Below are 16,315 nucleotides of genomic sequence, written 5' to 3'. Positions count from 1 at the left end.
ATAGAACAGTCCCATGGCCCCCCCCCCCCCCAGCAAACCACCAACCCACCATGCGGTTCACTTCATGGATAGCCTGCCCCAGCGCAGTGGCCTGCAGCCCCGTGCGCATCATCGACTCCAGCAGGCCATCCAAGTCGCAGCCCTGGTTGAAGTCGTAGCCACGTATCGTGGGCGCATCCTCTGGCAGCTGCTCGCTGGGCACCAGCACAGCCTGCGGCGGGCGGCGGTGGCAGGCGGCGGGGTGGAGCGGCGGGACGAGGTGCCGCGCCGCCTGCCCTCCCGCTGCCATGCATTGGCATCGCGGCCACTGCTGGAGCTTGTGAAGCGAGCACAGCCGCCGCATCCAGCGATTGCCTCACCTGGGCCGCTGCCTCCGGCACCCCATTCGCTGCGGCTGCTGCCATCGCACTGTAGTAAACTCGCTGGTGATGCACGACGATCAGCGCCGACTAACGTGAGGGAGGCAAATACAAGCACAGCGCATGCGGCTGACGCCAAGGCAATCGGAAGGCAGAGCGGTGCTATACAGAGCTGAAGCAATGAACAGAGGACATTGATGGAAGCCGCCGACAGGTCCCGCCAGGCTGGAGGTGGGAGCAGCCGGCATGCTGCAACAGTGCCCCAGCGCTGCCATTCATGGCAATGGCACAAACTTGCAGCCGCCCTTGCCATCCGGCCAGTACACTATGCGCCAATAGCAGTCCCAGAAGTTGCCAGTGGAGATCTCACAGGACGCACAACCCGCAATGCGCAACAGCAACAGGCGCAGGTGAAGGCAGGGCTCGTGAGATGCAGATGCAGCCAGTTGGAACATCTGCCGAGTGGGTACAGGCAGGAAGGGATCAGGTCACAGGAGACAACAATCAGGGAGGGAAGGCAGGCAGTCGAACAGAGATCAGATAGGAGGCAGGCGCTTCAGGGCAGCACTGCCACTGACTCACCAGCTTTGGCCGGGCGACATGCACTTGATGCAGGACCCATTGCCCGCCAGGCCCCACACGGGGCTTCCAAGTGCGCTTCGGTACTGGGGGGGCAGGTAACAACGGTGCTCTCCTATGGATCTGGCCGCAGACACATGCCTCTCTGGTGGCACAATCACTCGTCCATCCCATCAGTTGTGTTGTTGATTTAATGCAACCTCACAGGAGGGACAATTCATGTACATGTTTGGGGCAAAATCCAAGGAAGGAAAACCAGGGCCGTTGGGTTGAAGCATGCTGAAATGGTGCTCGGACAGGATGTGGATGTGCAGACAGAAACGGTGCAGAAGGAGTTTAGGGTATCATATCTTTCGGAGGAGGGGGGCTGACTTTCGTGTTATGATCTGGGAAGCAGGGCAGGTGAGCATCACGCCTTGAGGCAGCACAGCAGGTCAGGTCTGCCGGTCAAGGTAGCATCTGCTCGCAGTCGCCGTCAACAAGCGTGTACCCCTTGGAGGCATCGCATTCCAGGCAGTCGGCGCTGTCGTCTTCGCACCGCAGGCAGGCGTCGCCATGCCTGTTGGAGCACTGCGGTAGCAGGTGCGGGACCAGGCATGGGAGGGGCCGTGAATCAGAGCGCGGCCCTGTTGAGTGCAGGCATCTGAGGAACCAGGGCAGCAGCGCCACTCACAAATTCGCAGGCACCCCCAGCTGCGAGCCACATGGGGAACTTGTTGGTGGAGCCGTCCTCGCAAAGCGTGCAGAAGCCCGGGCTGTGAGCAGTACCAAAGGGGAAGGAGGGTGGGTTGTAAGCAGTTCCATGCATAGGCCAGTAGGACACACGCGGTGGTCAGGCAGACGGCAACAGAGTGGCCTCCAATCCCCGTCGCTCCCCCTGTCGCAAAATGCAGCTGCTACTCACGCGTCGCCGTCGCAGGCCTTGCACCACTCCCTGTGGTTGCCGCCCCCGGTGCACTTGACGCAGGCGCCGGCGCTGTTCACGCCGTACACAGGGTCCCAGCCGAAGACGGTGTCGGTGCGCCAGACGGGCACGGGAAGTGGGGGGCAGGTGGCCACGATTCCTCGGCGTACGCACTTGCCTCCCACGAGCTTGTAAGTACGGTCGCAGGCTGTGCAGTGTGCCTTCCCCTTCTTGTTGTAGCACTCGGAGCAGCCCTTGGGGCAGCTACGGCACTTGCCTGCCTTGAGCCAAAAGTCCTTGGCGCAGCTGGTGCACACAGCGGCTTTATCCCACTTGCACGTCTTGCAGCCGAAGCGGCGGCAGGGCAGGCAGACGTTTTTGGGGTGCTTGAGCCAGCCTCTGGCGCACTTCCCGCACTTGTTCTTGAAGCACTTGACGCAGCCATTCTTGCCCTGCCTGCATGCGGCCGCGGCACCTGCAGCAGCCAACAGACGCCAATTTCGGCGGGTCAGCGCAGCATGGGAATCAGCGGCGGCGGCGACGGCGGCGGGCGGTGGCGGGACAGAGGGGCGCAGGTGTGTCGGAAGCTGCTGCGGCTGCCGCTGCTACAGATGCAGGCTGTTGTGGCGGCAAGCGAGGGGCACGCTCGGCCCATGCAAGGCCCCCATGGCGGCAGGGCGGGCGAGGGCGCCCACCTCCAGCCATCAGGAACAGGACTGCTGCCGCAAGGGCAAGGCGCATCATAGACGAGTGCATGGTGGGTCGCTGGACGGTAAACAAGCGCTGTGCGGGGTAGGCAAGACCGGGGCGCGGCCAGCCGAGGGCAAGGAGCGGCTGAGGAGCGGAGGGAAGGGAATGCCGCCCAGCAGTGAGGGAAACACGGCCTTTCAGTCTCTTTGAACGCGTCAAAGAGGAGCTGATTGAGCTCAATCTCCACACGTCAGCTACCGGCTGCCCAGTGGCTTCAGCGAAGCTGTTTAAACCAAAGCTCCGGTCGACCAAGCTGAGCACTACAGCAACCGGTCGGGGGCGGGAGGGCCGAGACCCAGAGGCGCCTTGCAGGGAGGGCGGCGGCGCCGCAATGTCCCCCGCTCCTGGCGCACCTGCCCCAGAGGAAGTGCCACGTTGGCACTCCCATACCTCTGGACCTGGCACCGCGGCAAGGCCTACAAGTTTCACTGCTGCTCGGCCTGACGGGCCTGTCGTCGCTCGCGGCGCTGCTGCCGGTGCCACCCAGCATGCCGATGCAATGCAGAGCCGAAAAGGCTGTGCCAGGAAGAGCGCATGACCACCCCAGAGCGCCAGCCCTCCAGGCACCGATAATGTTGTGTGTTCTGTTACAAGAACGGTCTACACTTCAGGCAAAATGTGGAGGAAGGGCAAAGTTGTAGGGGACAGATAAATGACTGACAGATCAGGATGGCTGGAGGAGTGCGCAGGAATCAATCAGGGCATCGAGGGGGGCAAAATTGGGAGGCGACAGATGCAGGTGGAAGAGGGAAGCAGGAGGGAAGGAGGCAGGGGAAGCTGGTGAACTTGGAGGCACGTCGCTGGGGGTAAGCTTCATGGCGGTGTCGTCACGAAATCAGGGCTGCTGCCACACGCAGCCGCCGTGGCCATCAGAGTAGTAGTTCTGGGCAGCGTCGCAGAGCAGGCAGTCGCCGGAGCCGTTCTCGCAGGACAGGCAGCCAAAGTGGGCCTGGGAGCACTGCAGCAGCGGGGGCGGGAGGGAGCTGAGCGTCAGAGGGGGCTCAACAACGTGATTAAAGGAGGGCTGGCAGGCTGGCAGGCTGGCAGGCTGGCAGGCTGGAGGCAGGCAGGCGCTGCAGACACAGCAGAGGGCAGCAGCTCCACTCACAAACTCGCAGGTGCCGCCAACCCCGATGTACATGGGGAACTTGTTGGTGGAGCCGTCCTCGCAGACAGTGCAGACATGGGGCCTGCACAAGGGAGGGAGTGGAGCGGCAGCCGGTTTCAGCGCACCTCAGAAGCCACAAGAAAGGCAAGGCAGCAGGTTGGCAGACGGCAGCAGCAACAGGGAAGCCTCCAATCCCCCTGTCGCTCCCCCTGTCGCAAAATGCAGCCGCTACTCACGCGTCGCCGTCGCAGGCCTTGCACCACTCCTTGTGGTTGCCGCCCCCGGTGCACTTGACGCAGGCGCCAGCACTGTTCTTGCCGTACACAGGGTCCCAGCCGAAGACAGTGTCGGTGCGCCAGACGGGGGTGGTGGGGCAGACGGTGGGGCTGGGGTTGCCAGTGAGGGGGACGCACTTGCCGTTCTTGCGCTTGAAGCCGTGCTCACAGGCGGTGCAGAATGCCTTCCCCCTCTTGTTGTAGCACTCGGAGCAGCCCTTGGGGCAGGGCGCACACTTGCCGTTCTTGAGGAAGAAGCCGTCGCTGCACTCCGTGCACCACTTCGTCCGGCGATACCAGCGGCACTCCTGGCAGGCGCCGTTGGAGCCGGCACAGGGCACGCAGTAGCCCTTTGGGTGGCGCAGCCATCCGTCGGCACACTTCTGACACTTCCACTTGTTGTAGCAGTCCACGCAGCCGTGCTTGCCCTCCGTGCAGCCGGCGGCGGCGCCTGCAGGGGGAGGGAACACGCAGGGTGGTTGGGCTCAGGTATGGGCCAGCGTGCCATAGCGGGTGGAAACCGGCCGCGGCAGCGGCCACTGGCTGGCAGGTAGCCCGCATGCAGTCAGGATTGCTGGCTGCAGCGCCAGGCTGCCAGCTGCAGGTAGCCTGCTGCCACTGCCAGGCGGGTGGGTGATGGCGGCGGGCCAACAAGCATGGCGGCAAAGCAAGGCCGCAAGGCTGGAGAGCTTACCTCCAACCATCAGGCAGAGGACTGCCGCCGCAAAGGCGAAACCCATCATAGAGGAGCGCATTGCGGAGTTGAGCGCAGGACCAGGGAAGATGGGGTGGTGGGTGGTGGTAGGAGGAGAGGAGAGCGCCAAAGCTGCTCAGAAGAGAGTCGGAGGAGAATGTTTAACTAAAATGGCAATCAGCGCCAGCTTTTATAGCTCCCAGATCATGAAACCGCGTGGAAGCTCGCTCATGCAAGGCTGCAGCTTCCCACTGGCTTCCAACTGCCTGCTTGGTTTCCCTGGGGTAAAACGCACCGTGTTTGAGGCGGTGGCGCCAGGACGGAGGAGGGCCCAGAGAACCGGCCTAAGCTGTAGCAGGGCCAGGACGCGCCGAGAGGGGGCGCAGGGCAGGGCGTCGGTGGCGCCATGCCCCGTTCGCAGTTGAGGCCTACGGGCTGCTGACAGGCGCCTGTGGCAGTGGGGCAAGGCATTACAGTGCTCCCACACACCAATTTGAACACAATACGAGGGCCCATTTATGGCGCTGCTGTAGCGACTGAGCCACCAAGGTCTAACTGGCGGCAAACAGCCAGTCAACATATGCCGTGCCTGCCGCCGTGGCGACGCCGTCAACCAGCTCAAGGCTGCTGACAGCCTCTGGCGCATCAGCAACAGGGACGCCGTCGCTTCCATCGTCGCCTCGCTGTGGCTGCATCAGGCACCACCGCCACTGCTCCTGCTCGCTGTCGGCAGGGCCTCCAAACAGGCCTGAGTGTGGGCCCATCAGGCCGGTGCTGACGCCGTCCAACTCGTCACCACAGCTACTGCCATTGCTGCCGCCCTCCTCACTTCCACTGCTGCTGCTGCTGCTGTTGCTGCTGCGGCGCTTGCGCTTCTTCCCGCTGCGCTTGCTGCGCCGCGCTTTCTTGTGCTTGCGCTTCTTGCCGCTGCGCTGGCGGTGCGCACTGCTGGCCCCAGCGGGCGATTCCAGCTGCCACCCCAGGCCGCTGGCGGTCAGCAGCTGCTGCAGCTGCTCCGCCTCGCTCCTGTTCCCGCGGCTCAGATGCTGGACAAGAAAGGCGGCGGCAAAGAGGTGCAGCAGCAGCAGCTCCTGAAGCTCTGCCTCGACCGCCGCTGAGCGCTGCCGCCGCAGGCGCCGCCGCAGCTGCCAGTGCTCGGCCACGACCGCCGCCTGCTGCTCGGGCGGGCGCCCCAGCTGCAGCAGCTGCCGCACCAGGCGATCCACCTGCTGCTCCTCATCTGCCATCTCCTCATCCCGCAGCAGGCGCAGCAGCAGCGGCAGGCAGCAGCCCATCGCCGCCGCCAGCATCAATTGGTCCAGAGACTGCCACTGCACCCTGCGGAACACCAGCCAGGCGCTGGGCTGGCCTGGCGCCGCCGCATCTGAGCCCGCCGCCTGCCCGCTGCGCTGCCCTCCGCTCCAGCCCCCGTCACCGGGCAGCCTGCTGCTATCTAGCAGGCCGGTCGCAAATGGGAGCAAGTCGTGCTGCGGCAGCAGCTGCAGCAGGCGCTGGCAGTGCAGCCGCCAGGGCCCCGCCTCCAGGCAGCGGCACAGCTCGGTGTAGAGGCGGCTGCCGCTGGCGCTGTGCCTGTCCTCCAGCCACCTCAGCAGCTCCTGCAGGCCATACCGGCACGGGACCGCACCAAGACAGTCACACCAAAAACATGAGCAGCAGCGGAAGCAGGGCAGCGGCAGCGGCCGTGCCACCAGCACCAGCGGCGAGGAGGAGGGGCGTGCTGTTCGCCTCACCCGGCTCCAAAAGACAGGATCCAGTGCCAGCAGCTGCGCGGCGCCGGTCTCCACGCTGCTCCGCATCTCGCGGCTGCCCCAAAAGTCGGGGCACTCCCTGCCGGGCCAGGAGGTGGAGGGTGTGGTGAGCCGAGGGGCAGGCCCAGCAGACAGGTTCACGACAAATAGGACAATTGAGACTCGGCAACCCCGCAGCATGGTGCTTCGGCAGCCGCGTGCCAGCAGCGGCTGCCTCTGCCTGGGAGCCCCGCAGGCCACCCCGCCCCGTCCTCAACCAGCAGCAGCCAGCGGCCTGCGCCCACCTGATCAGGTGACGCAGCGTGCGGGGCACATCCAGCTCCGAAAAGTAGTGGGTGCGCTGTGCCACCGCCACCGGCGCCTGCGGGTGCCGCCCCTGCCACGCCAGCAGGTGCCACACCTGCGCAGGGCGGCGGGCCGGGCCATCAGCCTCCGTGCAGCCGGGGAGGCCCTGGCTGCTGGTTGCCCAAAATTGCAACAGAACTCGTGACGCAGTCGCAGGCTGGGCGGCGCACCTCTGCCCGGTTGGTCAGGGCGTACTTGGCCAGTGCCGCCGCTCCATACTTGAACCGCCGCATGCCCTCCATGCTGCAGCGGCAGCACAGCACCAGGGGCACGGGGTATGGGCACGCGGGCGGCGCCACGGAATTCCCAGGAGTTGGGGCGGCGGCGCGGCTGCTGCGCACCTGAAGTGGCCAAACCACAGGGGCCCCCGCTTGGGGTCTGATTTGAAGAAGCGACGCAGCAGGGAGGCGTCCTGGGCCACCAGCGCGCCCACCTGCAGCGGGGTTGGTGGGCCGGGTAGGCGGGTGACACAGGCACAAGCAGCAAGGCAGGCAGGTGAAGAGCCAGCGGATCGTGGCCAGGTTACGGGGAGCGTCCCTGGGTCCAAGGTCGCGCCCAAGCGAGCACCCACCTCTGCGGGGGCCGCCTCAAAGAGCAACTGCAGCGCAGCCAGGCCCAGCGCTTGGTGCTCTGCGCCGCGGCAGGCGGCGCCGCCCGGCAGGAACTGCGTGAAGCGCCGCCGCTTGGTGGCCGCGTGCTGGATGCCCAGGCCCGCGATGCTGTTGATCAGCCACTGCCTTGCCTCCTTGCTGTTGCTGCGCGAACCCTGCAACAGGGCACGCAAGAGCAGGAGCAGGCGTTCAGCAGCGGCAGGTGGCGGCGGTGGCGGCGGCAGTGGGCCATCAAGCCCGCCGGCATCAGCTGCATGGATCCCTTCGCAGTTCCCACCAGCAGCGCGGCGTGCAGGGCCTGCTTGAGCTGCCCCAGCGTGTCCTGCAGCTCCTGCAGCAGTCTGGACTCGCTGCCCAGGCCCTCGGCGGCACCACCGCTGGCCTCAGGCTCGCGCAGGAACAGTATGTCCATCGCTCGGGAGCCCCGGCTAGAGTCAGGCAGGGGAACACTCTGGTCTCACAAGTGCAGCCCCCTAGGCGAAGCTACCGCCTTCCACACATGGTACAAAGCGATCAAATCAGTATGGCATAAGTTGGATGCGTTCGGTCAGAATTTTCCTTGTGCCTGGCGTCGGCGGCGACGCTGAGGTGTCGAGGCGCCGGGGCGTGCTAGAGCACCGCAGGGAAGGCCACCCTGCCGCTGCCATGCCTCTTTGCTTGGTCAATCATGCTGAGAGGAGGCAGGATGCTCGCATCTCAGCGTGGAACAGACAGCAAGCAGGGCTGTAGCCGGTGTGCACCGGTCTGCGCCGGCATGCACGATGCTGTGCTGGCTCTTAGCTGGTTGTTGCTGCTCTCACAGGGCTTAAACAATCTCATGGTTGGGAAGTTTTTCCACTCCCCATGCTGCTCATGCTGGTTCTTTCCTGCCAACTCAGATCACACCAATCCTCCAACATGTTATCTCAATGAGGAGGACCCTAAAACCTGCCCTTGTGCACAGCACTCTCTCTCTCTCTTATGTCACCCTCCAACAGGTTGGTCTGTGGGCGTTATCGTGGCTTGATAAGTTGCAGACACTGTGAGCTAGGCCTGTGCCTGCTCGGCTTTCTGCGCTGAGCCCTTGGCCGCACTGGTGTCTGCTGATTGCAGGCGCCCCATGCCAACCTCAGTTCCTTGCCTGCTCCTGGCGGCGGCTGCCGTCGCTGCCCTGCTGCCACCGCTGGCCGACGCCTGCGGCACCCAGCACTTCCACCACGGCAGGCTGCTTGCCGAGGTGCGTTCAGCAGCACTGGGTGCCTGACAGATGCCACACAGTAGGGTTTGGCCTGCCCACTGCCCTTCACCAGCGCTGCTCGCGCTGCCGGCGGTTATGGCAGCGCTGAAGTTCGCCCTGCTGCCCCGGCCCTTTCCTTTGGCTGCCGTTGCAGCCCAGCAGCCCTGCCGCCGCTGCGCCGCCGGCTTGGACTTACGCCGAGGGTGGCAGCGACTGGCCTGGAGTGTGCGCTGACGGCAGCCATCAGTCGCCGATCGGCATTGTGACCGGCAGTGAGTTGGCGCCTGCTGTGTGCTTGCGCTCTCATGATAGTGCATGCCCCTGGCACCGTGTAGGGATGCTTGTGGCCCTGACAGGCTGGTTTGCTGATCTGTGCGCAGACCTGAGCGCGGAGCTGCCGCCTGAGGCGCGCGCGTCGCTGAACTTTGGGGTCGCCCTTGGTCTACGGATTTTCAACACCGGCCGCACTGTGCAGGTGGGCAGGAGGCACAAGGCTGCGCAGGCACAGGTTGCCGGGTGCATTTCAGTCATCACAGCTGCTGCTCCCTATCAACAATGCAAAACTGCTCCTGCGCAGGTGGAATGGGACGACCTGGATGGGTCGAATGCAAGCGTGCCCATCCTGGGAACCGGCTGGGCTTCCATCTATGACCCCGCTGCCCTCTACTCCACCCCCACCGGCCCGCCCCCAAAGCTATTCCAGATCCCGTTCAAGCCCTTCCAGATCCACTGGCACAGCGCCTGCGAACACGTGATGGACGGTGCGTGGATGGCGGGGTGTGCTGCGCTTGCCAGGTGGGGAGGTGTCTGCCGTGTCGCGCTGCCGTCTGCCTGAGCGCCGCAAGCATCCTCGCGGGCCGCAGGCGACGCCTGCCCCCTGGAGCTGCACATTGTGACTGCTGTGGACAACAGCACGGGCGCGGAGGTGCCCGAGCCCTGCAACGCCGCCCCCTGCCTGGCCGTCTTTGGCGTGCTGCTGAAGGTGTGGGGGCAAAGGTGGCCTGCCGCTTGGCGGCCTCGTGCCTGCGCTGAAACTCACGCCTGGTTTTCAGCCTGCGCCTTGTGCCAACGCAATGGATGCCCCCCCAGCTGCTGCAGTACAACCCTGATGTGTATGCTCCTGGCGCGCCCTATCTCGACACCATCCTCTCCAATGTGCCCGACACCGTGGGGGCAGCGGTGAGCGCTGCAGGCATGGAGGCAAGGAATTCTGCCAGGAGCGGTGCCTTGCTCCCAGCCTCATCCACCACAGCTATTTGACAGCTGCGTCCCATCCGAAACCCATGCTGCAGGCTGCCACGCATCTGCCTGGCGCGACACTGGATCTCTCTTCGCTGCTCCCCGAGGATCTCACATATGTGGCATACAATGGTGAGCAGAGCTGCTGGTTTCAAGAAAGGAGAAGGGGGTTTGAGAGCAAGCCGTGCGAGCCAGCCGTGTCCTGCCCTGCGTGCTGCAGGTTCCCTGACCACCCCGCCCTGCAGCGAGTCGGTGGCCTGGCACGTCTTTGTGACCCCCAAGGCAGAGCTGAGCGCCAGCCAGGTGGGCGCCTCAGCTGTTGAGGGGCACACAGACACGGCTGGCCTCCGTTCCACTGTACACGCTGAATACTGCAGCACGGGAAGCTCACGTGCTTGGCTTCTCCGTGCATGGCTGGCTGCAGGTGCAAGGCTTACAGGCCATCCTTGGCACCACAGTCGAAGAGGCGCCAGCCGCCTGCGTTGTCAACGGGGGGGCCCCGCATTCGCAGTTGACATGCCGCATCCCCTCCGGCGCCCGCATTAACAACCGCGTCCTGCAGCCAGTGGGCGACAGGGAACTGTTTGTGAGCATGTAGTGATGGCGCAGTGTGTGATGGAATGTTGAGAGATGCTGGGCAGCGACGAGATCAGACCACACCAGGTTGTGTATTGCTTCAACCCTGCCTGTACTGTGCATTGATTTGTGCAAGTTCCTGTTTGGATTGTAAGGACTGAAAAATCACAGCATGCAGCAGTGTGGGGATGCAGGGCAGCATTTGCATGCGGCCGGCGGGCGTGATGGCGGCATGCTATGCACGGTGTGCGCTGCCTGCATGGCCGCTAGGGCTCTGAAACATCGCATCGCCCGCACGCTGCCCTCCCATCCACCACACTCAGTCGCTCGCGTGCAAGTGGGCTGCGCGCCGGCCATCAGGTGCAGCGTTTTCAAATCGGCAGGGAAACACAATGAGCTCCTCTGCAGCGCTTGGCAGCGCCTTCGGGGCTGCCATCGCCCCGCGTGCTCTTTCAAGGTGCGCAGAGGGCAGCAGAGGCAGCGGTCCCGCACATGAGCGCAAAGCTATCCAGCCCCTCGTGGTCTGTTCCAGCGATCGCTGGCGCCTGACACCCGCCAATTACACAGATACATGCCTCACAAGTGCAAACCTCGCCGCCGCAGGCCCGCCCGCCTGCCTACCCCCGCCGCCGCCCGCCCTTCCCGCCGCCGCGTGCTGGCGCCGCCGCCCACCGCCGTCGACCCCGCCACTGCCGCCCTGATCGCCTACCAGACCCAGCAGTTTGGCCTCACCCTCATCGGTGTGGGTGCAGTCACAGCCCTGGCCTCGGGCTCCTCCCTGGCCCTGCACCGCGAGACCAGCGCAGCGGCCGAGCCGGCCGCCGCCGCCGCCGCCGCGCCCGCGGCTGCCGCGCCCGCGCCCGCCTCCGCCGCCCCGGCCGCCGACCTGCTGGTGAAGGACATCGTGAGCAGCGGCCAGGCTGCCGCGGCGACGGTGGCAGCTGCCGCGGCCGCCGCGCCGGCCGCCGCCGCCGCCGCCGCCGCTCCGGCCGCCATGGAGATGGGCGACATCAAGGCCGAGCTGCAGCAGGCGGCCGCCGCCGCTGTGGCTGCCGTGAAGAAGACGGCCGAGGGCGCGGCGCCTGCGCGGGCTGCCGCCCCCGCGCGCGCCGCCCCCAACGGCGACGCTGTCAAGCCGGGGATGACGGTGCAGGAGGCGACGCGGGTGCGCCGGCTGCAGACTGCCAGCTCCGCTTGCCCAAAGCTGCTGCTGCCACTGGCTGGCCTTGCCAGTGCTGTCTCGATGTTCTGCTGCTCGTGCATCCGACCGCCGCGCCGGGCACGACGCATGTGTCCAGGGCACTCCCAGGCGGCTCTTGCGCGTGCGTGCATGCGCCGCCCACCCATCTCCTCACCTCACCGTACCCGCTTGCCTCTCACCGTACTGCTCCTCATCTCACAGTACCCCCCGCTGCCCCCTGCTGCGCCCCCGCAGCAAGTCCAGGACTGGATCAAGGCCTGGCGCAGCAGCGACGAGGGCGGGCGGCCCGAAGACATTGAGGTGGAGGCGACGCGCGTGCAGGGCTCCCGCCCCAGTGCCGCCGCCGCCGTCCTGGACGCCATGACCGCCGACGCTCCCGTGGCGGCCACCCCCGTGGGCCCCGACGCCCCGGAGGCCACCGCCGCCGACAAGGCCGTGTCTGACGCCTTTACCAGGCTGGCGGCCACGCAGGCGGCGCCCGCCCCGCCGCGCCCGCCGCCCGCAGTGGCAGAGGCTGCGGCGGCGGCCGCCGAGGCGGTGACCGAGGTCGCGAAGAAGGCGGAGCCTGCGGTGGCCGCCGCTTCCAACAACGTGCGGGGAGGGTGGTGGTGGGAGGGGCGTTGGGGACGCCGCCGCCTCGCTTTCCCCAGCTGCCCGACTGGGTTTCCGTCTATTGCAGCGCTGGCTTGCTGCGGCCCTGCCGATTCTGACCCTTGCCTGCTTAGGACTGGCCTCTACGTTGCCAGCCGCGCCTGCGTCGCAAGCTGCTTTTCTGACTGGCAGGGTCGTACCGGCTGCAAGCACAAGCCCAGCAACATCGACGCATGACCCCGCCTCCCTCCCTTCCTCTCCCGCCCAGGTGACCGAGACCCTGACCAGCTACCAGGCCAAGATTGAGGGGCTGTGGGAGGGGTACAAGGCCAAGCAGGCCACCGAGGCGGAGCTGCTGGCCAAGAGCGACAAGATCCTGCAGAACCTGGTGCGTGTGCTGCAACAAAGAAAATGCGCCGCGCTGTAGGCGTGCTGCACGCCGCGCTGCAGGGCCGTGCTGCGCCGCGCCGTCCACAGCTGCCGCTTCGTCGCTATGCCGTGCTGCATTGTTTCTTGTGTGTGCATGACGCCGCGCGGCAGAGATTTGCGTTGCATTTACGCCCGTGCCCGCTTGCGACGCGCCGCCCCGGTGCAGGCGGAGGCGGTTGAGAAGGCGCAGGAGCAGGCGGCGGCCTCTGCGGGGGCCGCCAGCGAGCAGCAGCAGCAGACCTTCCTGGCCCTGCTGCTGGCCCGCCTGCTGGCGCTGTTCCAGGCGGTGAAGCAGTTTGTGCAGCAGCTGGTGGCCAAGCTGACTGGCGGCGGCAGCAGCGGCGGCGCCGCGGCGGGCGCCAGCGCGTGAGGCCCCACGCCCCCGCCGACCGCCGCTGCCTTGGCTGCAGCGGCTGGCATGCAGCGCGTGGAGGAGGCTGCACCTGCCGCCTGCCCGGTGGTTGCCTGTTGTCACGGCGCGGAGATATCTGCGGAAAGACGGTGTCGGCGTTCGGAGGCCCTCCCTCTGGCCCCTCCCCTTGCACTGCGCTTTCCTCCCGTGCCTTCTTCCTTCTCCCCTGTATTGTGTTGTGTCTGTACTCTAGCCAGTCCCGTCCCTGCATTGATTCACCTGCCTCTTGGCTGCCCACCGGGCCCTGCCCACCCCTGCACGATGGCCAGCCTGGTCCGCACATTGTGCAGGGCCCGCATGCGCCGCCGGCCCCCGCCCCTGCAAGCCTCACCACAACCTTTGGACCCTTTGCCTACCCCGCGCTGCCACTACCGAACCCTGCGATTTGACCACGGATCTCTGCAGCCTGACGAAACGGCGTTGTAAAGCCGATGGCAGCTGGCGCGGCGGTTACCATACTGTTCTTACAGGAACGCAGCGCCCGCTGCTCAGCCGTTCACGCCTCTCCCTCGCCATCCGCCGCCTGGCCCCTGCCCAGCTGTTCCAGGAAGAAGTTGAACACCTGGCGCAGGGAGCCGCGGGTGGGGCGTGCGGCGGGGTAGTGGGCCGACACCGCAGCCAGGTGCTGCCGCACAGCCAGCTTGCTGAAGCCGAGGGAGCCCACCACCGGCGGCAGCGGCTCTGGCATGCCTAGGCCAGGCCGCGCGGCGGCGCCTTGCTGGCTGCTGCTGCCGTCGGCCAGTGTAATGCCGGGCCCCACCCAGGCTGGAGACAGGCGGCTGCCGCCGCCGGGCTGCTCGTGCAGCCGGTAGAAGGCCAGCAGGCACGCCACCGCCACGCAGACCGAGACGTCCAGCCCGCTGTCGCAGCACACCAGCAGCCGCCGGCCCTGCTGCAGCTGCGCCCGCGCGCAGCGCAGCACGGCGGGCAGCTGCTGCAGCAGCGAGTGCCGCTCGAGCTTGCTGCTGCGCACTGGCAGCCAGCAGTAGCGGCAGGAGGCGAGCGCGGCAGCGGGGCCGTCGCTCAGGCGGCTGCTGCAGTCGTGCCTGCTGCCAGGCGCTTTGTCCTGCTGCTGGTGCTGCTGGCTTGCCGGTTGCGGCTCGTGCTGCATGCCTGCCAGCGGTACTGTCCCCAGGTGCAGCACAGCGTCGGCGTACTGCCAGACACCCGGGGCTGCTGCTGCTGCTGCGCCGCTGATGGCAAGGCCTGTGCTGCCCAGCAGGTAAATGCCGCCACCCAGCCGCTGCACAGTCGCCGCCTGTGCTGGCAGGCAGCCCTGCGGCAGCAGGTCGTGAAGCGGCCTGGCGGCGCCCTGCTGCTGCTGCGGTGCTTCGCTGCCTGCGGTGCTGCCTGGCGCCGGCAGCAACCCCGCGGGCGGGCCGACGACTTGCTGCTCCCCGCCAGGCAAGCTGGCAGCTTGCAGTGCCGCTGAGACCTGGTGCTGCTGCTGCTGCTGCTGGGGTTGAGCCTGCTGCTGCTGCTCTTCCACCAGCTGCCGCACCAGCGCCTCGATGCCGGCTGGCCCGGCCGCCAGCAGGGCGCGCAGGTGGCGCCACATCAGCTGCGGCGTCAGCCCACAGGCCCACGACTCCTCATCATCCGCGGCCCCTGGGAAGTAGCTGTAGGTCACGCTCAGCGCCTCCTCGCCCTCCTGGCCTGCAGGCGCCAGCACCAGGCACACATGCAGGTCAGCAGTGTAGAGGCCCTGCCAGCTGGCGCCCTTGGCCCCGTAGATTCATGTCAACAACGGCGCACGGGAGCAGAGGGGCAGGCACGCGGGCTTGCCTGGCGGAAGGGTGAGGCAGCGGCGCTGGCGGGCGGTGGTGGCGGAGGCGCCCACGAGGATGATGGGGGTGAAGGGAAGGGAGGCGGCACCCGCCACAGAGTCCAGCCAGATGCGGCTGTCCTGCGGCGGTACAACACCGGGCAGCAGGCAGTACCACACACGCTGTGCATGTGCCAGAGCACGCGGCAGCGATGGCCAGGCAAGAAGGCTGCCTGGCAGCAGCAGGAGGTCGAGCCATGCACAGACAGGGTTGGGCCAGCTCTGGCAGCAGGCACCGATCTCCCGCTCACCTGGCTGACCCACATGCAGCGCAGCGGCTTGCGCAGGGTGGCTGCCAGGGCAGAAAGGTCGGCGCCCACCTGCTCGGGTGGAGGGAGAGGGAGAGGCATGGCATGCCCAATTGGGCTAATTAGGCAGGTGGGCAGGACTTACTGTGTACTCAGTGCCATGCCATCGGTCAGGCCAGCTGCCGCCGCGCATCCAACCGCAGCTGCCACTTCTCAACAGGCTGTATCCCCTTCATCCGAATCCCCGCCAACCACCACCGCTGTCCACACACACACACACACACACACACACACACACACGAAATCTTAGCCGCACCTCCAGCAGCCGGTCCACCCATCCCTCCAGCAGCTGGCGGATGCTGTTGGCCTCATTTGCCGACACCCAGGCTGGCAGATGCACATCGCAGTCCCAGGGCCGCTCGTCTGCCGCCGGAACGGCCGCTGGGGCCCCCGCTGGCGCCGCCTCTCCTCCACTGCCACCTGCTGCTGGTTGGGCTGCCTCCGCGCTTTGTCCCGGCGCTGCGGGCGCCGCCCCAGCGGTGCCGTGACGCAGCTGCTGCACCGCACGGTTCATCACTGCTGCCCACATGGGAACGGTCTTGGACATGGCATCAGGGAAACGCTGCAGCAAGGGAGGTGAGAGGGGTGGTTGCCCAGGGGCAGCTGCCTCCAGCTGCCGCTGACGTGCACACGCAACCCTGCGACACCCGCGGCCCCTGCGCACCTTGCCGCGCTTGGTGGCATCCACGACGAGGCAGCCGCCCGCTGCCGCCGCCGCCTCTGCCAGGTTCAGGTTGAGGCGGATGGCGGAGAAGCTCCAGTTTCCGTTGTGCCCATCGGTCGACTTAAAGTAACAGGAGTCCTCGATCGGCGGCCGCACATACCACACCCCGCAGCGCAGGTTGGGGAAGAGAGGGAGCGAGGGGTACAGGGCCGCCACCTGGTGGGAGGGGGCGGGACAGGGGAGGCCAGGGCTGAGGCAAAGGCAACCCGTGGCGGCGGCGGCGATAGCGGCGGCGGCGGTGACGGCAGAGCCAATGCTGTTGCTCCATTGCGGCTTGCCTGCTGCACGAAGAGCGCATCGTCTGCTATGCTGGCCACGCAGTTGTACAGCGAGCCCTCCTCCCGTTTGAGTGCGCGCAGCACTTGATTGAGGGAGGGCACTTCGTTGAGGCCCAGAACGA

The 16,315-nt window shown here is 66.5% G+C and overlaps 6 protein-coding genes across 6 annotated transcripts in view; 1 reads left to right on the top strand and 5 right to left on the bottom strand.

Annotated features, from left to right (window-relative positions):
* The window catches only part of CHLNCDRAFT_19955 (hypothetical protein), a gene marked incomplete at both ends in the record, with an annotated part of 3,023 nt that extends 2,734 nt beyond the window's left edge, over positions 1–289 (bottom strand). The window contains one exon of the mRNA XM_005850621.1: positions 50–289. Within this exon, the coding sequence (XP_005850683.1) occupies positions 50–289 (240 nt within the window). The remainder of the gene's footprint in view (positions 1–49) is intronic.
* Positions 290–1,305: 1,016 nt separating this feature from the next.
* On the bottom strand, positions 1,306–2,598 carry CHLNCDRAFT_56941 (hypothetical protein; the record flags this gene model as incomplete). Its single annotated transcript, XM_005850620.1, has 4 exons — positions 1,306–1,508; positions 1,612–1,693; positions 1,843–2,317; positions 2,538–2,598. 4 exons carry the CDS (start codon positions 2,596–2,598, stop codon positions 1,386–1,388), a joined length of 741 nt encoding a protein of 246 aa, XP_005850682.1. The 3' UTR covers positions 1,306–1,385.
* Positions 2,599–3,427: 829 nt separating this feature from the next.
* CHLNCDRAFT_50381 (hypothetical protein) lies at positions 3,428–4,730 on the bottom strand (the record flags this gene model as incomplete). Its single annotated transcript, XM_005850619.1, has 4 exons — positions 3,428–3,550; positions 3,701–3,782; positions 3,937–4,426; positions 4,670–4,730. The coding sequence occupies 4 exons, from the start codon at positions 4,728–4,730 to the stop codon at positions 3,428–3,430; spliced, it is 756 nt and encodes a 251-aa protein (XP_005850681.1).
* Positions 4,731–5,220: 490 nt separating this feature from the next.
* On the bottom strand, positions 5,221–7,806 carry CHLNCDRAFT_50380 (hypothetical protein; the record flags this gene model as incomplete). The annotated part of the gene is made up of 7 exons (XM_005850618.1): positions 5,221–6,285; positions 6,421–6,517; positions 6,723–6,838; positions 6,954–7,026; positions 7,125–7,216; positions 7,355–7,549; positions 7,672–7,806. 7 exons carry the CDS (start codon positions 7,804–7,806, stop codon positions 5,221–5,223), a joined length of 1,773 nt encoding a protein of 590 aa, XP_005850680.1.
* Positions 7,807–8,779: 973 nt separating this feature from the next.
* On the top strand, positions 8,780–10,447 carry CHLNCDRAFT_19445 (hypothetical protein; the record flags this gene model as incomplete). Its single annotated transcript, XM_005850903.1, has 8 exons — positions 8,780–8,899; positions 9,005–9,085; positions 9,188–9,371; positions 9,474–9,592; positions 9,709–9,789; positions 9,903–9,981; positions 10,070–10,152; positions 10,274–10,447. Coding segments are annotated over 8 exons (921 nt in total), but the record flags the coding sequence as incomplete, so codon positions are not given.
* A 3,161-nt stretch (positions 10,448–13,608) lies between these two features.
* Positions 13,609–16,289, bottom strand: CHLNCDRAFT_7874 (hypothetical protein; the record flags this gene model as incomplete). Its single annotated transcript, XM_005850617.1, has 10 exons — positions 13,609–13,702; positions 13,832–14,117; positions 14,226–14,334; positions 14,443–14,689; positions 14,834–14,964; positions 15,135–15,203; positions 15,448–15,584; positions 15,681–15,753; positions 15,856–16,071; positions 16,203–16,289. Coding segments are annotated over 10 exons (1,449 nt in total), but the record flags the coding sequence as incomplete, so codon positions are not given.
* Between the last annotated feature and the right edge of the window lie 26 nt (positions 16,290–16,315).

Source organism: Chlorella variabilis (genome assembly GCF_000147415.1).
Source record: "Chlorella variabilis unplaced genomic scaffold CHLNCscaffold_3, whole genome shotgun sequence".
Taxonomy (NCBI): Eukaryota; Viridiplantae; Chlorophyta; class Trebouxiophyceae; order Chlorellales; family Chlorellaceae; genus Chlorella; species Chlorella variabilis.
Note: the sequence above shows the minus strand (reverse complement) of the source record. Positions and strands in the feature narration are given on the sequence as shown.